The 26,436-nt window shown below is 38.3% G+C and overlaps 1 protein-coding gene across 2 annotated transcripts in view; it reads right to left on the reverse strand.

Annotated features, from left to right (window-relative positions):
• The window catches only part of LOC100374270 (palmitoyltransferase ZDHHC18-like), a 66,569-nt gene that overhangs the window by 13,998 nt on the left and 26,135 nt on the right, over positions 1 to 26,436 (reverse strand). The window contains exons 2-9 of one of the 2 annotated variants that reach the window (XM_085505150.1): positions 25,108 to 25,268; positions 24,720 to 24,875; positions 18,810 to 18,947; positions 18,637 to 18,688; positions 9,040 to 9,142; positions 8,769 to 8,878; positions 2,306 to 2,420; positions 2,161 to 2,178 (exon numbers count right to left, since the gene is read on the reverse strand). In XM_085505150.1, the coding sequence (XP_085361276.1) occupies positions 2,161 to 2,178; positions 2,306 to 2,420; positions 8,769 to 8,878; positions 9,040 to 9,142; positions 18,637 to 18,688; positions 18,810 to 18,947; positions 24,720 to 24,875; positions 25,108 to 25,268 (853 nt within the window). Of the gene's footprint in view, positions 1 to 2,160; positions 2,179 to 2,305; positions 2,421 to 8,768; positions 8,879 to 9,039; positions 9,143 to 9,790; positions 9,894 to 18,636; positions 18,689 to 18,809; positions 18,948 to 24,719; positions 24,876 to 25,107; positions 25,269 to 26,436 lie in introns of both variants that reach the window. The other variant, XM_085505149.1, reaches the window with a different exon arrangement.

Here is a 26,436-nt window from a genome sequence, read left to right on the forward strand (position 1 = left end):
GAAACAAGGAAGTTTTAAGGCTGGCAGAAAATTAAGTTGATGAAATAAATAAAAGCAAACTGCCTAAAAAATTAACTAACCTGTGCTGGGATTGGGAATAAGGCACACATTACACAAAGATTATCAAGGTTTGGTTATATCATTTGACACATCACCGTGCTGTGAGTAAGATGACTCCTGCATGCAGGAAAAAAATATAAGGTTTTGGAAAAAAAAAAATATAAATAAATAAATATACATAAATAAAAAGATGGCTGAACATAATCAAATACACACAGATTACAGCTGGAGCAAACAACAAGATAAATATATTTTATTACTCAAGTAGTAGCATTGGCTGACAACACAGCTATATGCAAACAAGAATACAAATTTCTTGTCTTGTGTAGTGGCTGACAATGTTGTGATATTTAGACTAGTTGATGACATTAACAGGAATGCAATTCAAATAAAACTTGCTGTTTTTCAATGTCATGACAGGTAATAAAACATGGCCCACAGTTTCATGTATGTTATTGTTTTTACCATACAAAAAAAAATATTTACCGAGTGATCATAACAGCATACAAGTAAAAATTCAGCTTGTATTCATTGTAAGCCAAATTTTCAGTTGCACGCTAACACTTGACAATGGTTTTTTCATGCATAATTTGACCTGAACTGTGCAGTAGATAGTGCAGCTGAAAATTATCCAGAATTTTTAAATATTGAGGATGGCGAATGCAACACAAAAGTGATTTATCGATATCGATCTTTCAGCATTTTTTGATAAAAAAACCCAGGAATTTAGTAATTTTTGCAAAATAATCTAAACATGGAAAAAGTATTAGACCTTTTTCACAGGTAGTAGGAGCTCATGGTCAAAACTGAGCTTATCCATTCATGCCAGTCATAATAAGTGTAGGTGTCAGTGGCTATGAAAAACATTAATTTGACTTTAATTTAGATGCCAGAAACATTCCAAAAATGGTGCATAAAGTAGAATACTTTTGTCCCCTAGCAAGAAACACATGAACACTGTTGAGAGTGTACACCGGTCTTGTACAAACTATACTTTATCCAGTTTACTTAGTGTAAGGAGAATGTTTAATATATACAATGATATGTTTTTATGACACAATGACAACAACAATGCCAATTCTGTATAAAGTAATACTTCACTGGGCTTTTAGCCATCATCCATGATCACTATGTGATGTCATCTTAATAAAGTTTATGTTCACCAACTGTCAGACTAGATATAAGCAGTCTAGATTATATAGTGAAAGTTATACAGAGGCTATGAAACTCCATGATCAGCAGACTCAGTAACATTTCTTCAAACATACACATTGTGTGACAGACAAATCGTCTTGATGTTATTTCACATTCACTTACAAAGCAAACATACACATTGTGTGACAGACAAATCGTCTTGATGTTATCGCTATCACCCATACAATACTCCAGCTTGACTCCTACATGTATATGATTTTCTTTTCACAAACTTAGTTACAATATTCATATGACCTTTGAACTGACCCTGATAACCAATCGCATTGTACCACAGATGTCACTCATAAATAAACATACCATATTCCTTGCCGTATTTGGAATATAGTGGATAATTCAACATTGTTGAAATTTTTCAATTTGACCCAATGTGCTGTTGGGAAGGAACTGACTCTGCTTGTGTCACATGACTATGTTTACTAAGATAGAATACATGATTGGCAACCAGTTCATCAGTATTCCATCAATAACATATGTATCTACTTTTTAGATATGCACATACCCATTATTATATAGGAATCAAGCTGAAGTCTTGTGTTGGCGATAGCGATAACACTGCAATCAATGGTCTTTGGAAGTAAAAGAGCAACCGAAGAGCATTAACATGTGCCTAAATTGATACGAGATCTACCAGTATATTCAAACCACCTGTCTATAGTGATCCCTTTTAGGCAGTCTCAAGGCATAATGTAAGAGCAACCTATGTATAAAGACTAATGTGACCACCTGCAATATTTTTGCAAATTTTCTTTTGATTAGAGACCAAAATAATAATCACAGTTAGCGTGTGCTGGTTAGAATCACCAATAAATGCAATCACCATATCAACCCATTACATGTGACATACTAATCAAAACAATGACCAAGAAAAATTAAAGTTACACTTACACTGTCTTCCCCATCACTCTAAATAAAAATAAAAATGAGAAACAAAACAGAACAAAACATAAGCCATCTGCAGACAAACTTAAATACCTAAAGCTACATTCAGTAAGAGTCAGTCAATTTTAAAGTAACTTTGAGACATACTCACCCTTGGTTCAGTAAATGTAGTTGCTCCATAGTTTTGAGGCGATGGCTGACCTGATCCTGTTGTGCTGTCTGGTGTGACTATTTCTGGCACTACCACACCTCTCCTGTCCATTAAGCTAAGAGAAAAGTAAATAGATTTTATCAAAGAAAGGTAGATACACAGCAATAAGAAATTGAGATGGATACAGGTAAAAACACATGTAAATATGTATTGTATAAATGTGCATAGCTTGGTGTTAACCAATCCTTAATTTGTTTAATGTGCAAATTGCTGAAACCACACTCCATGTTTCAAAATTCTTGTCATAACAGCATTATAGCAACTTAATGCACAATGAATGCATCAACCTGGCCCAGTAAAGCATAGGCATCTGTAGACTGTAACCAAGGTGCTTCTGTTAGTGAGTGAATCTGCGCTAGTGACAGTGACCTCCCCACTGAGCCTACTGCAAACTCAGCCAGGTGGAGAACAATCACAGACACAACCACGGTTCATGGGTATGGCACAACCACTGATCATGGGTATGGTACAACCACCAATCGTGGGTATGGCTCAACCAGCAATCGTGGGTATGGCTCAACCAGCAATCGTGGGTATGGCTCAACCAGCAATCGTGGGTATGGCACAAGCACCAATCGAGGGTATGGCACAACCACCAATCGTGGGTATGGCACAGCCACCAATCGTGGGTGTGGCACAACCACCAATCGTGGGTATGGCACAACCACCAATCGTGGGTATGGCACAACCACCAATCGTGGGTATGGCACAACCACCAATCATGGGTATGGCACAACCACCAATCATGGGTATGGCACAACCACCAATCATGGGTATGGCACAACCACCAATCGTGGGTATGGCACAACCACCGATCGTGGGTATGGCACAACCACCGATCGTGGGTATGGCACAACCATCGATCGTGGGTATGGCACAACCACAAATCGTGGGTATGGCACAAGCACCAATCGTGGGTATGGCACAACCACCAATCGTGGGTATGGCACAACCACCAATCGTGGGTATGGCACAGCCACCAATCGTGGGTATGGCACAGCCACCAATCGTGGGTATGGCACAGCCACCAATCGTGGGTATGGCACAGCCACCAATCGTGGGTATGGCACAGCCACCAATCGTGGGTATGGCACAGCCACCAATCGTGGGTATGGCACAGCCACCAATCGTGGGTATGGCACAGCCACCAATCGTGGGTATGGCACAGCCACCAATCGTGGGTATGGCACAGCCACCAATCGTGGGTATGGCACAGCCACCAATCGTGGGTATGGCACAGCCACCAATCGTGGGTATGGCACAACCACCAATCATGGGTATGGCACAACCACCAATCATGGGTATGGCACAACAACCAATCATGGGTATGGCACAACAACCAATCATGGGTATGGCACAACAACCAATCATGGGTATGGCACAACAACCAATCATGGGTATGGCACAACAACCAATCATGGGTATGGCACAACAACCAATCATGGGTATGGCACAACAAGCCATCATGGGCATGGCACAACCAGCCATCATGGGCATGGCACAACCACCAATCGTGGGTATGGCACAAGCACCAATCGTGGGTATGGCACAAGCACCAATCGTGGGTATGGCACAACCACCAATCGTGGGTATGGCACAACCACCAATCGTGGGTATGGCACAGCCACCAATCGTGGGTATGGCACAGCCACCAATCGTGGGTATGGCACAGCCACCAATCGTGGGTATGGCACAGCCACCAATCGTGGGTATGGCACAGCCACCAATCGTGGGTATGGCACAGCCACCAATCATGGGTATGGCACAGCCACCAATCGTGGGTATGGCACAGCCACCAATCGTGGGTATGGCACAGCCACCAATCGTGGGTATGGCACAACCACCAATCATGGGTATGGCACAACCAACAATCATGGGTATGGCACAACAACCAATCATGGGTATGGCACAACAACCAATCATGGGTATGGCACAACAACCAATCATGGGTATGGCACAACAACCAATCATGGGTATGGCACAACAACCAATCATGGGTATGGCACAACAACCAATCATGGGTATGGCACAACAACCAATCATGGGTATGGCACAACAACCAATCATGGGTATGGCACAACAACCAATCATGGGTATGGCACAACAACCAATCATGGGTATGGCACAACAAGCCATCATGGGTATGGCACAAGCAGCCATCATGGGTATGGCACAAGCAGCCATCATGGGTATGGCACAAGCAGCCATCATGGGTATGGCACAACCAGCCATCATGGGTATGGCACAAGCAGCTATCATGGGTATGGCACAAGCAGCTATCATGGGTATGGCACAAGCAGCCATCATGGGTATGGCACAACCACCAATCATGGGTATGGCACAACAACCAATCATGGGTATGGCACAACAACCAATCATGGGTATGGCACAACAACCAATCATGGGTATGGCACAACAACCAATCATGGGTATGGCACAACAACCAATCATGGGTATGGCACAACAACCAATCATGGGTATGGCACAACAAGCCATCATGGGTATGGCACAACCAGCCATCATGGGCATGGCACAACCAGACATCATGGGTACGGCACAACCTGCCATCATGGGTACGGCACAACCTGCCATCATGGGTACGGCACAACCTGCCATCATGGGTATGGCACAAGCAGCTATCATGGGTATGGCACAAGCAGCCATCATGGGTATGGCACAACCTGCCATCATGGGTATGGCACAAGCAGCTATCATGGGTATGGCACAAGCAGCCATCATGGGTATGGCACAACCAGCCATCATGGGTATGGCACAACCAGCCATCATGGGTATGGCACAAGCAGCTATCATGGGTATGGCACAAGCAGCCATCATGGGTATGGCACAACCAGCCATCATGGGTATGGCACAACCAACAATAATGGGTATGGTACAACCACTGATCATGGGTATGGCACAACCACCAATCATGGGTATGGCACAACCAACAATCATGGGTATGGCACAACCAACAATCATGGGTATGGCACAACCACCAATCATGGGTATGGCACAACCACCAATCATGGGTATGGTACAACCACCAATCATGGGTATGGCACAACCACCAATCATGGGTATGGCACAACCAACAATCATGGGTATGGCACAAGCAACAATCATGGGTATGACTCAACCAACAATCATGGGTATGGCACAACAACCAATCATGGGTATGGCACAACAACCAATCATGGGTATGGCACAACAACCGATCATGGGTATGGCACAACAACCGATCATGGGTATGGCACAACAACCGATCATGGGTATGGCACAACCACTAATCATGGGTATGGCACAACCACTGATCATGGGTATGGCACAACCAACAAGCATGGGTATGGCACAACCAACAAGCATGGGTATGGCACAACCACCAATCATGGGTATGGCACAACCACCAATCATGGGTATGGCACAACCAACAATCATGGGTATGGCACAACCAACAATCATGGGTATGGCACAACCAACAATCATGGGTATGGCACAACCAACAATCATGGGTATGACTCAACCAACAATCATGGGTATGGCACAACCAACAATCATGGGTATGGCTCAACCAACAATCATGAGTATGGCTCAACCAACAATCATGAGTATGGCTCAACCAACAATCATGGGTATGGCTCAACCAACAATCATGAGTATGGCTCAACCAACAATCATGGGTATGGCTCAACCAACAATCATGGGTATGGCTCAACCAACAATCATGGGTATGGCACAACCACCAATCATGGGTATGGCACAACCACCAATCATGGGTATGGCACAACCACCAATCATGGGTATGGCACAACCACCAATCATGGGTATGGCACAAACACCAATCATGGGTATGGCACAACCACCAATCATGGGTATGGCACAACCACCGATCATGGGTATGGCACAACCACCGATCATGGGTATGGCACAACCACCGATCGTGGGTATGGCACAACCACAAATCGTGGGTATGGCACAACCACAAATCGTGGGTATGGCACAACCACAAATCGTGGGTATGGCACAAGCACCAATCGTGGGTATGGCACAAGCACCAATCGTGGGTATGGCACAACCACCAATCGTGGGTATGGCACAGCCACCAATCGTGGGTATGGCACAAGCACCAATCGTGGGTATGGCACAACCACCAATCGTGGGTATGGCACAGCCACCAATCGTGGGTATGGCACAGCCACCAATCGTGGGTATGGCACAGCCACCAATCGTGGGTATGGCACAGCCACCAATCGTGGGTATGGCACAGCCACCAATCGTGGGTATGGCACAGCCACCAATCGTGGGTATGGCACAGCCACCAATCGTGGGTATGGCACAGCCACCAATCGTGGGTATGGCACAGCCACCAATCATGGGTATGGCACAACCACCAATCATGGGTATGGCACAACCACCAATCATGGGTATGGCACAACAACCAATCATGGGTATGGCACAACAACCAATCATGGGTATGGCACAACAACCAATCATGGGTATGGCACAACAACCAATCATGGGTATGGCACAACAACCAATCATGGGTATGGCACAACAACCAATCATGGGTATGGCACAACAACCAATCATAGGTATGGCACAACAACCAATCATGGGTATGGCACAACAACCAATCATGGGTATGGCACAACAACCAATCATGGGTATGGCACAACCAGCCATCATGGGCATGGCACAACCAGACATCATGGGTACGGCACAACCTGCCATCATGGGTACGGCACAACCTGCCATCATGGGTATGGCACAAGCAGCTATCATGGGTATGGCACAAGCAGCCATCATGGGTATGGCACAACCAGCCATCATGGGTATGGCACAACCAGCCATCATGGGTATGGCACAACCACTGATCATGGGTATGGCACAACCAACAAGCATGGGTATGGCACAACCACCAATCATGGGTATGGCTCAACCAGCAATCATGGGTATGGCACAACCACCAATCATGGGTATGGCACAACCACCAATCATGGGTATGGCACAACCAGCAATCATGGGTATGGCACAACCACCAATCATGGGTATGGCACAACCAACAATCATGGGTATGGCACAACCAACAATCATGGGTATGACTCAACCAACAATCATGGGTATGGCACAACCACCGATCATGGGTATGGCACAACCAACAATCATGAGTATGGCTCAACCAACAATCATGAGTATGGCTCAACCAACAATCATGGGTATGGCTCAACCAACAATCATGGGTATGGCTCAACCAACAATCATGGGTATGGCACAACCACCAATCATGGGTATGGCACAACCACCAATCATGAGTATGGCTCAACCAACAATCATGGGTATGGCACAACCAGCCATCATGGGTATGGCACAACAAGCCATCATGGGTATGGCACAACCACCAATCATGGGTATGGCACAACCAACAATCATGAGTATGGCTCAACCAACAATCATGGGTATGGCTCAACCAACAATCATGAGTATGGCTCAACCAACAATCATGGGTATGGCACAACCACCAATCATGGGTATGGCACAACCACCGATCATGGGTATGGCACAACCAGCCATCATGGGTATGGCACAACCACCAATCATGGGTATGGCACAACCAACAATCATGAGTATGGCTCAACCAACAATCATGGGTATGGCTCAACCAACAATCATGAGTATGGCTCAACCAACAATCATGGGTATGGCACAACCACCAATCATGGGTATGGCACAACCACCGATCATGGGTATGGCACAACCAACAATCATGAGTATGGCTCAACCAACAATCATGAGTATGGCTCAACCAACAATCATGGGTATGGCTCAACCAACAATCATGGGTATGGCACAACCACCAATCATGGGTATGGCACAACCACCAATCATGGGTATGGCACAACCAACAATCATGGGTATGGCTCAACCAACAATCATGAGTATGGCTCAACCAACAATCATGGGTATGGCACAACCAACAATCATGGGTATGGCACAACCAACAATCATGAGTATGGCTCAACCAACAATCATGGGTATGGCACAACCAGCCATCATGGGTATGGCACAACCAGCCATCATGGGTATGGCACAACCAGCCATCATGGGTATGACACAACCAGCCATCATGGGTATGGTTCAACCAACAATCATGGGTATGGCACAACCAGCCATCATGGGTATGGCACAACCAGCCATCATGGGTATGGCACAACCAGCCATCATGGGTATGACACAACCAGCCATCATGGGTATGACACAACCAGCCATCATGGGTATGGCACAACCAGCCATCATGGGTATGGCACAACCAGCCATCATGGGTATGGCACAACCACCGATCATGGGTATGACAACCATCATTCACACTTTATGCAAACCACCACAGAGCTTTGAAATGCATCTTTACCTTGCATGTGTAGGTCCACATAAAACACCACAGCAATTCTTACATATAGAGCCATAACTGTAAGGATTGTAATTATTTTCTCCCCTCTTTGATGACCATGAACCTTTAATCTGAAATGAACATAGTATATAGTGAGACAACAATGCAGTATCTAAACACTAGAATCCATCACCATGTTAATTCATGCAATGGGTGTACACTGCTATCACATTCATAGGAGTGAGAAGAGTAAAACAGTGAATAAAAGGTGATGTCAAGTGTGGACACTTACGTCTTCATTGGTCGTACTATTAGTGCAGGCCAAATACGTATGGTACCCTACCAACCCAATAACGGTGATGAAAGAAAAGATAGCAACAATACCAACAATAACATTGCAAACGCAGTCAAGGAAATAACAAACCAATAAATAACATGCAGTCTTTCACTCATCAATGTGGATCTATCATTCCATCTTACTCTACATAGTGCTCTATAGTAAACCATACTCTTAATCATCTTTTCTTTCAATCAATACATTTGTGCACTTTAAATGCATAATTTGTTTTTTGATTTTTTCCAAATTATGAAAGTTTATTTTCCCAGTTAAATAACTGATACTTAATCATGTAGCACAATGAACATTTCAGGCATAAAACATTTTCAATTTACTACAAAAAACAGAATTGGTCTTCAACACTACATTGACCTTTGGCATACTACTGCATATATTCCTATATTTACTCAAATGTGTAAAGGCAGATAGAATTAAATTAATTCTATTTTGAGAAGATAAAAGAAGAATTATGAAAGTCAAAGGTCAGTACAATATTACAATGTTATTTTACATCTGGCATCTCACTTATTACCAGCTTTCAGCTAATATTGTTCAAATTCAAATAAAATAAAATAAAATAACTTTTTTGTAATATAGATGGACAGAGCTTGAAAATCACTAAGAAAGAGAATAAACTAGTTGTACTAAAAGCATCATAAGCAAAGCATAGACAATCCTGTGAATACTATGGTGTGAATTAACTTACATCTTCATTAGTAGTCTGATTAGACGTTATCAGGTAGGTGTGAAATCCTGCCAAGCCAAGAATAGACCAGATAGAAACAAAGCAAATTACGGCTTCCAAGATGGTGCACAAAGTGAACGTCAAGGAAATTATTGACAATGGGTTAACAACATATATACAACAACTAGTAGTAGTAGTAGTGAATGAACACATTATTATTTGCTACTTGTGGGATATTTAAAATTTATGACACAACACTCCCTGTGATATTGCTGTAATTAAAAACTGAGTGATATCATGGGGTTGTCATGTAACAATCTCTTCATCATGTATAGTTTTACAATCTATAGTTTTACAGATTATTTTACATGATTTTGATATCCTTTGTAACAAAATGCATACTACGAATAAAGCATAAGCATGCATGGTCTTGGACAAAGTTAATGGAACAAATTTAATAATTGAAATTGCAATTTTGAAATTCATAAATCAATTTTGTTTAGCAGGACTGCTTTATAACATTCACTACACAATTTTGCAATTCGGTTTCCAACAAAATAAAGTTAACTGCGGTTAAGATACACCTGCATGATAAATGAAATGTCAGAGTGAGAGTGAATACAAAGTAATAACATTGCATTCCAAGTATGATGCTGTAGTTTGCACTGTTCAATTTCCAATCTCCACAAACTGTCATGTTTTCCATTTGATTACTCATTCTCATTCAATCATAAAATACCAGCTAGAACATGGCCAGTGCACAAAACAATCAGTTGTAAAACATTTAAACATGCAGTGGTTTTTTTTATGGGCATGGTGATAACCAATAGATCAGACCCAACAGTAAAAATATTTTCTGACAACTCAAATATAAAATCTTATTTTACAATTCCTGCAAGATGTGAAGTAGAGCTGTGACAAGTAATGGTGCATATTGGTATATTTTTATATGATGAACAGTATAGTAAACAGTGTAAATCACACTTATTGTTAGTAATATTTATACATAATATACCGGTAGTTGGTAACATACAGAAAACATAGTAAAATAAATGTCAATGGGAAAACAAAAGACAAAGCAAGAATGCACAATCACAAGAGTTACCAGATCAATGTTCAACCCAGGTAGCATTTGACTTCCCTAAACCATGAATGGAACAGGCCAGTCAAGGTAAAGTCAGATCTACTCTTGAATCAGCTCATTTCTAAAACAAATAATTGGTGAAATGCTGTTTATTCACACACATGTATGGTGTGACAATATAATTATTATTATACTAGTACAATGTATATCATTGCCATGAATACATCAGAATTTTGATTTGACAGGACCCTGTCTTCAGATGATAGTTGAAATCATAAATAGTTTAATATATTGGCCTGTAGTGAGATAATATAGTGAGATAATAAAATGAAATGAAGTCATTGTCATAACAAGTCCCCGCCTAGTTTTTAGTGAGTGATTGATAGTATTAGTGCCTAATAATTATTTACACAAATGTGACAGACATTATACAATGTTGAGCCAGTTTATTTGCACGATTTTGTGCAAATGTGTAAATATGGCTCTAAAAACATGTCCACTAAAAACAAAATGGCCATCATTCAGGTGTATCAAGAACCCATTATGTCTGATGGACATCCCAAGTTTAAATCAAATATGTCTAGCACAACCAAAATCCAGTTCTGGAATGGCAGAAATGATTTTGATGAATTTTTAGCACTAAAATGGCCACCATTCAGCCATCTTGAATCAAATCATGACTCAAATGCATGTGCACATAAGCCAATATAATGTATGATGTATCTGCAGTTTAGTCCAAGTGTGTGTTTGAGATACAGCTAGATACGGATGAACAGATGCATGAAGGTCAATCATAAATCCCTATTTTCAGACTTTATCAAAACACATACACATACATGTATCCCTGATATGGGTATATATGACTGCTAGACAAATATAAAATCACAAGGTAGGAAAGCTTTGCAGACCCCGAATCTATAAAAAAATTAAAATAAAATATTATCTGGACATTTAAGCTTACAATCAGTGATGGGAGAATGCACTTGATATCATGCAAAATCTGGCACTTTTTTTGAAAAAAAGACTAAACTCCCTGTGATTGGCAATTTTGAAAATAGTATTGCACATATGCGCAGATGATCCAGGGCTAACATTAATGTCACAACATTTTTTGTGCATTTGCACATTGGATCCACCATGTTTTCTTTGCAATGAGTTACTTGCCAGTGTCCTTTGACCTGATAGGTCGAAAATGCCAATAACCAATCATGAAACCACATTACTGCCGATAGATTACAACATCTTTTGAATATTGTTGATTATAGATTGTGGAAGTAAATTTAATTATTATTAAAGTTGCAGCATGATCTAAGAGTTTTTCTGCACGACTTTAAAAAAAATGCAATTAGCACTTTTTGAACGGTAATTATGAGTATTGAGAGATGATAATTTATTCATGCTACAAACTGCAAGTCTTTACTACGATGCTAACTTAATCCTAATCTGTTTATTTTCGGCCATTAAACTACCTACCTACACTACCTACATTTTTTTTAATCACTGAATTCAACTAACCTTGCTGTTTCTTAGAACTAATTATTCAAATATGATAATTTTTACAGTAATTTATGCAGGCCATTGTTAAAATTTAGCAATATTGCCAGACATTGATATGGGTTGTGGTTTTGTGATTTGGCACTAGAATATGCATGGAAAATATTAATAATAAGTCATTATCTATTGAACATTGACTTTAATTCAGTTTAATGCTGGGAAAACAAATAAATGGCATTATGAAAGATGGTCAGTTTATATAAAAGTGAAAAGAAAGTCACTTTTCTGAAAAACAGTCAGCAACCCAGCCAACCAAATGCTGTATACAATTGTTCACTCAAGAGAAACAACAAATTCGCATTCAAGGTTCAATAACTTATAATTTTCAAAAATGTTATTCTGATGACATCAAACCTATCAATGTCTTGGTAAAGACAAGCCATGCATGGCACAGTCCCCCTTAGTTATCAAATTCAAAATATATAGTTTTGTTTATAGTAATATAGCTGGAATATAACCATGTCAGGAATATGATTTTTTTAACATTACAAGACATGACATGTCATGTCATAGCCCCCGCTCAGAAAAAAATTTAAAAACTTGTATTGAACTTAGTTTGTGTCAGAGTGAATTAATTCATTATGAGCTGTATTAAAATTTAGTTATTAAATGTTCAGAATTGTTGTGTTACAATTTTAGGGGGTGGGGTAAAAATTTATTCATTTGGCTTTTCTGAGACAATTTATAACTTGTTAAACATATAATGCGATGTGCACTTGTAAACAATTATTACCTGTCCCTGTACCAACTTTGAACAAAACTGGATGATACATATCTGAGTGTTAACAGCTAGAAAAAGCTCGTTTTTTTTTAGATTTTTGAGGGAAAAAATGGCCTCCAAGTCGTAAAACTTTATCCAATCAAACAGGACATGAATGACACTGAAAGTTGCAACATATAATTTGTCCAGTTTTTGGCATGGATGTAAATTGGCAAACATGATTTCTATGGCATTTTCAAGTTTATAGCACTCTCCATCCTGGTCTCAGCAAGAACACCAGAGAGCAACAAACAAGTACAACAGGTAAAATGACATGCAAGTATGCAAATCAGATCTGCAAATATGTTGAAGAGTCAGTGTTGTGTCTGTTTGGATAAACTTCCTTGTACAACTGTATTCCTAATACAAGAACACTGTCAATCACAGAACTTTTCCAGCGAAAAACTTCTGATATTTCAAACAGTAACAGGGCAAAGATACTGTTTGTCATACAAGTACTAGCACCAGATGAGGAACTGAGAAACTGCAATGATCCTTGGTGTACATTACATGTGTCAACAAACTTTACTTCCCATGTACTTCATATGTACAGATCTACATGTAGTTTGTGGCCCTGAATTAGTTTCAATATCTCTAAATAAGGACAAGAGTACTTCTCATATGACAATGATACAAATAAAGTGCAAGAATCCAGAAAAATATTATCAAGTTTTTATTATCATACATTAATATTAACAAATCGTGTGAAATTAAACTTTTATGTACAGAGAAACACATATTTATGCTTTGGTTGACAGCACTTCTCAAAAAAAAAAAAAAAGACGACCTGCAAAACTTTATACAATTGTCAGACATGCAGCGAATAGTATGCTTTTGTAATATATGCAGTTTCAGTGGCTTTGCTTTCTGAGAAAAAAATTCTGGCTCTGCACCTGAAAAAAACAAAAAAACATTTAGTCAAAAGTAAGCAGAGGTTGTAGCATATATGCTCCCATTAGCTGTTAAATTTAATTAAAAAAGATATTTGTGTATCGTCTTTTCAGTACGAAAACATATTACTTAATATATTTATACCAGCCAGAAAGAAATTGCAAGTTTTCACTGAGCAATTAGGAATATACATGGACAACAATTGATACATGTCTAGCAATATACTGTTTGAAAGGCTGCAAGATGTAATGAAATAGCAAACCAATCACTACTCGAGTCAGACTGGCTGGGAAACTACACAATACCCCCCCCCCCCCGGTACATACAAAAATGTATGCAAATGATATATGAGCAGCTCCACCAAATATAAAAATATTCTTTCCATAGTTATGACTCTAATGTGAATGTGATTTTCCACTCCTTAGCAATAGTAGTTAGAGTATTGTATTGTACTGTATCGTACAAGTTTATTGTGATTCTATATGTGTTTGTGATATTAGTTAGCTTTATTAAGCATTCTGTTTAGTTGGTTAACTTTAGTGTATCTTAATGTAGTTTATTTTATTTTTATACAAACATAGAACAACTCACTATAGTTTGTTTTTAATGTTGAATAAAAATTAAATCAGTCACTATATAGCGGTGACGTATTGCGCGAAATTGTTGCAAGGACAATACTTGTCTCGATTTGCGTGTCATCGTGCGTCGATAAAAAATGCATGTGTCGATTAAGTTCGTCTAGTGTGACATTCGTGGCTGGCGACAAGATGCCGTATAATCGTTTAAATAGGCGTCAAGAAGGAGTGAAAGGCCCTAATTTGGTTCTACGTCATGAAATGTTGGAAAATTACAGTCAATCAAAAAAACTGTTCACATGACAACAAAAAATATTCACTATATTTATTATGCATTATTTTTTGTTGGTATCAAATGATCATGGTACGGTAGCTTACTTGTTTTCGAAGTGTTGTAATTGCTGATTAGTACTCAGTAGTGATTATATTAACGTACAAAAAATAAATTCGTTGAATTGTTATGAAATGCAAGTAAAATTCAACTTAGTTTTATCGTAAGCAAATGTTTTCAGTTACATGTTAACGCTCGATGAGACGATATCCGCCATGTTATCCATGCCCACGACGCGTGTTTATTGACCAGATAGGTCAAGTCGTTAATCAACCAATCAAAATGCTGGATGGTGCCCATGTGCTCAAATTATCATAAAGCATTTAAATATGACAGTTCAGCGACCTCATGGTGAAAGCAACACAGAAGACCAGATTTACCGATGTTTTAGTGCGATCTTTTGGCTTCGTTTCGCATGAGGAAAAAGGCATGATCTTTTTTAATCGGATTTAGAAAAATAAATAAACGTACCGTCCCAAATAAAAATGTACCGGGTGGAATTTTTCTGTGGAAAAAATAAACGTACCGGTACGTTCAGCGTTTTGGGCAAGCTCTCCTGAGTAGCGACATATTTTCAACTTCGCCTATTGGGTGATCAGTGGATTACGTAAATAAACCAACACTTTCAATGAGTACATGCCGACCCAACTAAACTTGTTTATGGCTGTTTATGAACAGCGAGGACGCATCTCATAGAACAATAGCTGTGGAAATCATAAACAAATGTAAATGTTGCGGAAATCAAGCATGGCGATAATGATTTTGAGCGAGGCAGAATCTGGCAAGCGTCTCAAAGCAGCATTGCGCCAACACCACCACGACGTTTGAATCCCGGTGAGAGCACTGCAAACCTCTTAAATCACGAGGTAAACTTTCAATTTACACAATACATAATCAGTTCCTACAACCACAATAAAAAGGCAGTTTTTCTGGCGAAACTCTCGCCAGGTTAGCAATAGTTTCTCACGATCACCAAACCCGAGACACAAACGATAGTGTATAAATACCATAACAAGCACAGTTTCTTACCTTTGAAATTGACAAGACACAATTTTGTCCATATAAGCGTTGCGCAAATAAAGATACAATATCCTCACAAAAATGACTGATTTCCACCGAGACGAGAACTGCGTAAGCGTCATCTAAAACTCGGATTAAACTCGGGTAATTTCGGGAAAAGTCGGATTTTGAAGGGAAAATGTTAAAAATCAAGAGAAAAACACAGTGAAACTTTGAAGAATCGAAAAAATAACTTGATGTGCATAATAGCACCATCAATTTCTGTCTCAACCAACTCTGAACTGAATTGGTTCACACATGTGTGAGAAAAAGCTGGTAACATGAAAATGTGCACACACATTTGCACAGACACAACCCAAATTAATACTCCCCGCCCGGATCGCAGATCCGGCGGGGGCTAAAAATGATTGACATTTGTATCTGATCGTCAAACAAGTACTTGTCCACATTGAGAGATATTGCTCTGGAACAGCATTCAAAATCAGCCATTTTGAATATATGTATATATATAACATGATGTATAACGAATATATAAAATTTAAATATAATAAGTCAAAGCATTTAAGAGATATGGATCTAAAAGCCCAATCATTAAAACAAAATGGCCGCCAGTCAGCCATTTTGAATCCAATCTGAAACAAAAAATGACGAGCATCAGGAACCCGTAATGTCTAATGTATGTACCAAGTTTGAACGAAATCCACCCATAAATGCTTGATATTTGATGATTTTTTAGCACAAAAAAGACTATCATTCGGCCATTTTGAATAGGATAGTCAAACCAATATATCTGTTTATCTATGACATGATGTATAATGAATATTTAAAATTTGAAAATATTATCAGTCAAAACAAGTCAGAGATATGGGTCTGGAAGTCCAATCATTAAAACAAAATGGCCGCCAGACAGCCATTTTGAATCCGCTCTGAAAAATGAATGATGTGCATCAGGAACCTGTAATGTCTAATATATGTACCAAGTTTGAACAAAATCCATCCATAAATGCCAGAAATGCTTGATATTTGATGATTGTTTAGCACAAAAAAGGCCGTCATTTGGCCATTTTGAATAGGATCGTCAAACCAATATTTCTGTCTATGACATGATGTATAATGAATATTTAACATTTGAACATAATCAGTGAAAGCAAGTCAGAGATATGGCACGAGAACCACATTCATTAATACAAAATGGCCACCAGTCGGGCTTTTTGAATCTTATCTGAAAAACAAAATTATTTGCATCAAGGTTCCATAATGTCTAATGTATATACCAAGTTTGAACAAAATCCATCTGTAAACAGCCGAGAAATGGTTGATTTTTAGCACAAAAATGGCCACCATTCGGCCATCTTGAATCAGATTGTAAAACAAAATAATATGCATCAAGGTCCTATAATGTCTAATGTATATACCAAGTTTGAACAAAATCCATCTGTATACAGCCGAGAAATGCTTGATTTTGATGATTTTAGCACAAAAATGGTCGCCATTCGGCCATCTTGAATCAGATCGTGAAACAAATTGACGTGTATATGTATAATATCATGTATGATGTATGTGTGAAGTTTGATTGTGATTGTTCCAGGCATTTCTAAGATACAGGTCCAGACGCACGCACAGACACACGCACGCACGAACACACGGAGGTCAAAATGTAAGTGGACTAAACAGGGACTAAAAAACATTTTAGAACAAACATACTGGTAATTTTGAATATGGAAAGTAATCATTTACATTACTACTTAGTGTACTCATCTCAAATGGTAAAACACTAGTTCCAGGGACCTACTTTAATTTATGCAAGGTTTACTTGCAATTAGATAGTGTTTTTGATTTAAGGCATGAACTTTCCTATGTTGTTTATGCATACTTCATGACAGGGTAACATTGCTTAACACATTGCCTACTGACGCCATCCTATTTCCAATTATTTTGCCTATCTGTGACGACCTATCTATGATGACCAATCTGTGACGACTTTTAGCAGGTGATGTGTAAACAGAGTCATGGACAAATTTAGCAGATGTTTTGCCAATGACAATGAACCAGGCAGCTCCAAGGACAGCTGTTATCTTATTGTATGAATACAAGACAAAATAAAGCAATAGTCAAATGCACACATGACTCACATCTTCATTGGTGGTTAAATTGGAAGCTGTGAGGTAGCTATGGAAGCCAGTCAGTGCCAGCACAGACCATACAGAGAAGAAACAGAGCAAGATTTCTATAATGGTGAAAATAAATGTTAAGGAAGACGAGGATGCAAGATACAATGGTGATGTGTAGAAAGATAATGACATTTTAACAATAGAACGAATGATAAGAGAAGATGACATGCAATGGAGGAAGGAGTAAGCAAGATGTAAAGTGAGTAATAGCAAAGCAGGATGAAAACTAAATTAATAAAATTGTTGACCTTCTCTAATCTTATTCAATAAATGTAGAGGTATTCACACATATATCCACATACATGTAATAGTAACTACGCTACAAGTACATGTCATATAAATGTACATGCAACAAATTAATAGAAACCTATTATCTAAACCATGCCTATATCAACACAAACCAAAGCAAAAAAAAATCGAAACCAGTCTGTCATGAGAATGAATGTTAGAAAAATTTATGTAAAAACAAACAAAAGGATATCTGGCAGGTGTCTGTTTAATTGCATCAAGAAAACTCCCAGCTTCATTTGTTCCTGGAAAAAATTAACAGTAAATTAACAGCATTAGAAGTACATTGCTTGATAAAAAGCATGGTACATAAACATAGATTGTCTAAAATGCAGAATACTGATTTAAGTTATAAGATATACTTACTGAGAATAAGATGCGTAATAACACATGCAAATACAAACACACATAAGAACGCCAGTGATAAAATAAACATATAGAAGTATCTGTAGTTTCTTTTTCCAACACAATTACCAACCCATGGACAATGGTGATCAAATCTCTCTGAAAAACAAAGGGCAATATGTTAAGGTAGCGGAATAGTTTTTTGGGCACTTTTCACATTTTTTTTTGAAAATCACAAGCATAGCTCCATAAGGCATGCCACATACATTAGTGTATTTATTTTATTGAAAAAATAATATCTTGTACAAGTAAACTGGTTTTTTCCTTGTGTGCAAACAAATACCCAAGTTTTTTGTTTATCCAGTGTACACCCCATGAGTGCTTCTCATTAATATTCATGGTTAACAAACATAACTGAACTGGGGCTAAGCTATTTACAAACAACTGATAAGATATCTGTTTGTAGTTTACACACAGCTGATAAGATGTGTGCACTGCTTCGTTTCAAGAGGAGGAAGCTGTACAGCAAAAACAAAAACAAAAAACACTTTCGAAACACAACAAATTTTGTATAAACAAAATAGTACATGAGTGTATCACATGTTACCGGATTTTGCCATAAATTCGCCCGGGCCGTTTAACGGCAGTTTGGTATTTTTTAAGATTTTTTTAAAAATATTTTGGGAAGACAAATTTATGTTCTAAATGTTATTTTAATAAATCTGTTGTCAAAATAAAAGTACACTGTCACAGTTGGAGATTTTTTATTTCTGTTTGATACATTATATGCTTTTTAGGATCAGATCGGGGGGCCTTGACCTTTACCGAGTTCCGTGTTGATTGACATTCAACGAGATCCGAATTTTTAATTTGATGGCTGGTTTGAATATATCCACTTTTACAGTGATCAATATAAGCGTTTGGAAATAGCATAATTATATTGCGTGAGTGAAAGAAGCCAGTGAAACAGCGTGTTCTATTTATTTCTAACGCGCGTGGTCGGCGTCTTTGATTGCGATTGTTTTGTATTTTTGTCTTCGAAATGTATCACTCGCTGCGTTTTTTTTTTTGGGTCACGTCTCGCAACTGAAAGTCCAAGCTGACTTTGTTTTGGCTGTAAAACTAAAAGCCCCCAACGTCGGATTCGTCAGCGTCATTCACAAATACTTGAAGGGCATCTGTGATATCTTCACCTTCAAACTGTCTTCGTCTAAAAAGTCAAATTCGTCATCTTCTTCTCCACAGTTAGCTTCCCCAGCTAACACCTCTTGAAGTTTGCTGTTCAGTAATTTACTTTCATTGACTCCACCGTCATTCACAGCAGTTTTCGTTTCCTCAACGGCGGTACTCACAATGGTAAAGGATGTTTCCCAAGATAGTACACGTATTCAATGCGTAAGTGTGAATTATAAACAGACCAGAAAAGTCCGGTTAAAGCAACAAAAAGACGACAAAAAGACACTTTGAAGCCCCGTCATAGCCATAACAAGAAACCACGTGGGGTTGTTTAGTGTCTGTCAATATTTTAGAACACTGCATTTTCATTGGTCGAATTACGTTGAAAGAGTCGTCAATTGAAACAAATATTACAGTCTGTTGACAGTGATTGATCACTGTTATCATCATGAGAAAAAAGAGTTATCCGCAATATACTTGCTGTTGGGGAGCCACACTACGGTAGCTTCCTTTGCCGAGATCGCCAGAATCTTCACGATAAAGTGGCAAGTTTAAAACTTGATGCAGCACAATTATTTGCGAACATAATGGACTTGAATTTAGCTGATGGTGGTTGTTACTATCTTAAAATAAAATAAAACCAAAGTCCGACGTACCTGCAAAAAGAGTGCATGTAAATGTGCTGTAAGACGAACACTTTGGTAAGGAGGGGCAGTGTTTCCTTCGAATTTGTCTGCAAATCGCTTTAGGCTTATTCAGGTAAAATGAAAACTCAACTTGTACGAACACTACAAAAGGTCCCTCCCGAAAATAACAAGTCCAACAAAAACAGTCTCGTCGGATGATGATTTACAATATTTTCGTGTTGAAAATTTACTCTGCATTTCTTCCAATTCCACACATAAAAAAACTTACCCCACAGCCGTCATTCCATTTTCTTATTCTACCGTAATCTGCGCAAGTTTGCTCGCGGGAGTCTGATAATTATTGTCGGAAAGTGTTCTTGTGTCTCTAAAAGACTTTGAAACTTGTGGAATACTCAAGAAAATAAGTTTGCAAATAAAACGACCCAAACATAAATACGCTATGTTGACAAACACTTCAACTGCCCAGTGTAGTATTTGTGTTGTTTGCTACCTGCAAACAGAACCGCCCACTTTGCATAATCCCAGCTGTAATGAATGACGTCACCGTTCGTTATCAGCACAGACAGTGTCAAAACTCCATAGCGTGAAAGAAAACGGTAAAAATACAGTTTTTTCACAGACATAAATGTCGAGTCATGATTTTTTCTGAAAACAACCTTCAAGGTAATTTATTTACTGCCAATCTATATAATTGTTGCTGCTAAAACGGGAGTTAACCTTGATTGAAGTTTAAAATCATAAAAGTGCCGATTTCTCGGTGTTCGATTTCTGGCAATTGCCGTTGACCTAATTTTAAATGGCGTTTCAATGAGTAGCGCTACGATGTCGCCGTTTGGCTTTCCGTACTCTCGAATATGTTGGCTTCGTATCCGTATTTACATTTTTGCGAAATTCTATCGCGTATTTTCACAAACCTCGCGCAAACCACCGGTATACACTAACTTCAACACCAAAAAACGTGCTTGAAATTTTCCATTTTCGGAGAGGAAAAAAAAACTTAATTTAAAAAATAGAAATACGGATTTAAACTTCATGACCTTTGCTTCAAAACAGTGTAAAGTTTTTGGCCGCATGCATGACCGTAGAGCTGACATTTAAAAATGTATTCACGTTAGTTGATTATCAGCCGCGCCGATTTTCAGAATCACGTGACGCTAAAACAAACACAGTGTTCACAAAATATTAATAATAGAAAAGTACAAGTCAAGGGCTTTCCAAACATGTATAGGTTCTTGTAAAATTTACTCCGATTATAGATGTTTACATTTTCCATGCCAAAAAACTATCTCGCTACCTTAATACTCAGTCTCTTCTATTCTTTTTAGCTCATGACAGACAATCAACAAGCCAATTTTTTATTCATAAGTGTCCTTCTTAGTATGGCATATTTGCTGGATATTCTTGGTTTCAACATATAGAATAAAGAATATCTCATGATGACATTAGAATAACAAATTCATGAAATGAGTGTAGTAATTTTCATAACATTCACTAGGGAGGGGGTCAAATTCACGTAATCATCAATTTTAATGATGTTGACTTAAAGTGCCTGTGCAATGCCCACCCCCACGTTTCCCATTTTAGATCTGTGTCCCACTGAAATGGGCAGATATTGATTTTTTTGCTAAAAATAATTACTCGTATCCAAGTAAATTTGGGTTATTTCTCGTGTTGTAGCCACGCCCACCTATCCTGAAACGGTCGACTGTTTCCGGATTTCCGACTCTCGCCGAAAGTGCGCCACCAAATGCCAAAATGTGAGAGGAAGTCATACCCCTGAGCTGTAATAACAATGGTCATTCAGTATACTTTTAAACGATATACATTTTTCAGTCGGCGTTTTTTTTTCTTTCTTTTTTTTTGAGAGAGAGTTTTTAGATGTCGTGTTGTGGGCAGTTGCAGTGAAACGTATAGTCATAGTGTAAGTATTCACACGTTTCTAATCGACCCGAAGGTTCGACATCAGTGGACGAAAGCCACTTAACCACAGATTCCTTTTTTTTTGGGGAAAAATTGTCCTTGTTCATGAAAAAAACAACTAGGTTTAAAGAGAAATGCCGACAACATAAACCTGGCGCAACACTTTTGAAAGAAATAGATTCCGGACCATGATCACCGAGGCGGATTTCAGAAGAGAGAGGGACGTCCGGCAAGTGTTTCAAATGAGTTGACTTTTTTTGCGATCCTGATTATTGTTTTATAGAGACCATTTAGTTCCTGTTAAGTAAAAGGTAGCAATAATTTTGACAGTGACACGAAAACGAAGCGTCGGACAAACAGGAAATTACACAGCCCTTAAAAACTGCCAATTGTTTTCATTTTCGAAGGCTAAAAGTTTCAGAATTGTTTGGTGATTGGTGTTGAATGTCGAATTCACACCTCTAGCTTGATCTGCGTAATAATTTATGAAATAAGAATCCGGGCTTGGTCAATGTGTTTCCACCAAATAAAGTTTTAATATGGTGTTTTAATTATGACAATCACGCCATGGATCACGCTAACTCGAATCCACTCTGAATTTATCTGTACGTGTGTCGATCTCGATTATTTTTGTTATCCAATTAAACGCCGCTTTTACAGACTGTAACGCACTTGCCCTCGTTGTGACCCGACGCGTTCACCTATTTCAACAAAATTTCAATTTATTTCCACGCGGCTGTCATTTATTTAGTAACTGTGATGTCGTTTTTTTAATTATTTTATAGTGATCACTATAGTCTAATGTTTAGAATGTCAAAATATGTTCTCTTTTATTTTAATTTTAAAAGTTTTACTCAGACGATCGATGAAAAAGAACAGTGTAGTGACGTGCCTAGTGACCTGCTAAATAACGAGATAATTCCGACGTCAAATTCTATTTTGTCCAGCAACAGTGTACAAACGTGCGCCGCTGATGATCACGGTGACCAGCTACACCAGAACAGACATATTTCGCATCAAACTCAACCCCATGCAACAAAAATTGATACTATGTGTTCATTGAGGCTCATTCCTTCTCGACGAAAATATACATAAGTGAAAATTTAGTCAAAGATGAGAAAACTGCAGAAGAAATTTGCCTTATTTACACGTATCGGCGATGCAAGCTGCCATGCGACTTCCCCTTCTGACGTCACAAGGGGAATTTCTGTATGCAAATAAGAAGCTAATGAGGAGCCTCGTTTTAAAATACACAAAAATAAAGTTGCCGTAGATTGAGTTTAAAACACATTTTTTCACTTAAAAATATAATTCATGCTTAGAAACATAAAAATTAATAATATTTATGTATCAATGGATAATTTTAGGCGTGAAAATAGCAGCCATTTCACAGGCACTTTAAGATCTATTTTACATCAGTAATTCAGCAAATCAAATTGTTTCGTACAGTGATTCCCACATCAAATACGAGTGTATTCAACTACAGTGAAATGTATTCACACTGTCACAGTTCTGGCCCTCAACTTTTCACACTGACCACTTGCTTGCGTTCAGTTAAAAGATATATCGTTTTCATGAGTGACATTTGTACTTGAAAGTTAAAACCATTTCATTGACACTCTTAATCTATTTGTATGAAACTCATCATAAAATTCATTTAAAGTAAGATAAAAATAGAAATAAAGTTTGTTGTACAACGTTTTAGTCATGTTTATTAATTGCTTTAAAACAATAGATCTTAAAATTTTCTTTGTAACATGAATATATTACATGTTCAAAAGATTTAAGTTTGCATAAAGCTATACATGAATGGACGTCTTTGATTGGTTAACTAATTGACCCATATTTCTTGTGTATGATCCAAGCTTGCCTGAATTTTGCAGTTATGTAATTTCTACTTGAGTATATAAGTTATTTTGACAATTTCCTTGTACCATAACATTTTGGGAAAACAGATTACACTGTTATCTCAGTGAGTTATGTTCATTTATCATTTCGTCATTTAAACTAGAAAATAAAAGACACTACTAAGAATAAATGCAGAACACAGTTGCATCAAATAATTCAGCAGAATAGAACAGGATATTGATTTTAAAAGGTCATTTGTTGAAGGGAGAGAGGCAAAACATGAATATGTTAACTGTACAAGGGTGTGCCTGTACCTAATTGATCTACAGTAAATACTTACCTACACAATTATCACATATACTACAATGTGAAGCTCTGGGTGGTCTAAATATCTTACATGTGAAACAATATTTAAGTTTAACTGTCTGTCCATTTATAATGACTTCTTTAACCCTAGGTGGTGGTCTGTATGTGGGGTTGTTGGGATTAGGCACCTCTGAAATGAGACAAACACATGTACTATATTACAAATGAACACAGTATGGTATATGGAGTACATTGTTGTTTTTGTGAACTATACTATTGGTATAACAACACAAAGCCCTATCAGACACAGTAGTATACTCCAGTATATACCAGATGAGCTGGCTGGTAAAGTTAGTGATACAGCAGTACTGTTGTGAAGATAAGAATATGTCAAGTCTATGATACGTAATGTTCCAACTCACCAATTTGTTTTTCTATATCAGCTGCTTCATCTGGGGTAGCTCTGGGAATGACTCCTGGGTCGCTAAAAGCAGTTCGAAGTAAAGTCGCCATGACGAATAAAAATAGTAAAATAGCTACGATTGGGATGGCTGGAGTAAGATTCTCTGCTAGGTATGGGCAACTGTGGAGAGAAAACAACAGCCATAAGAGAATGTTGAAATTCATGTACCGTACTTCCCCCGAGTATAAGCCCACCTCTCTGTTTTTGGACATTTAACAAGTTGAAGGCATCCCCGAGTATAGGCCCAGGGTGTTTTTACCGGGCGTTGACGATATTTATTAAAATATGCATATAACAAGCCATGCATGGCACAGTCCCCTTTAGTTATCAAATTTTAGATATATAGTTTTGCTTATAGTAATATAGCTGGAATATAACCATGTCAGGAATATGATTTTTTAACATTAAAATGATTGACATTTGTATCTGATCGTCAAAAAAGTACTTGTCCATATTGAGAGATATTGCTCTGGAACAGCATTCAAAATCAGCCATTTTGAATACATGTATAGATATAACATGATGTATAACGAATATATAAAATTTGAATATAATCAGTCAAAGCATTTAAGGGATATGGCTCTAGAAGCCCAATCATTAAAACAAAATGGCCGCCAGACAGCCATTATGAAACCGATCTGAAAAATAAATGATGTGCATCAGGAACCTGTAATGTCTAACATATGTACCAAGTTTGAACGAAATCCATCCATAAATGCTTGATATTTGATGATTTTTTTAGCACAAAAATGGCCACCATTTGGCCATTTTGAATAGGATCGTCAAACCAATATATCTATGACATGATGTATAATGAATATTTAAAATTTGAACATAATCAGTAAAAGCAAGTCAGAGATATGGCACGAGAACCACATTCATTAAAACAAAATGGCCGCCAGTCAGCCATTTTGAATCTTATCTAAAAAACAAAATTATTTGCATCAAGGTCCCATAATGTCTAATGTATATACCAAGTTTGAACAAAAAATGCTTGATTTTGATGATTTTTTAGCACAAAATGGCCGCCATTCAGCCATCTTGAATCAGATCGTGAAACAAATTGATGTGCATATGTATACTATCATGTATGATGTACGTGTTAAGTTTGATTGTGATTGGTGCAGGCATTTCTAAGATACAGGTCCGGACGCACGCACAGACGCACGCACGGACGGACGGACACACAGAGGTCAAAACATTAGTCCCCGTTTTTGAACTGTGTCCGAACGGCGACTAAAAAGGGAACTTCATTGCATAAAAATCATGATTGGTACGGTAGTTTGGT

The sequence above is a fragment of the Saccoglossus kowalevskii genome, chromosome 11 (assembly GCF_978046115.1).
Source record: "Saccoglossus kowalevskii chromosome 11, keSacKowa6.1, whole genome shotgun sequence".
In the NCBI taxonomy this organism is placed as follows: Eukaryota; Metazoa; Hemichordata; class Enteropneusta; family Harrimaniidae; genus Saccoglossus; species Saccoglossus kowalevskii.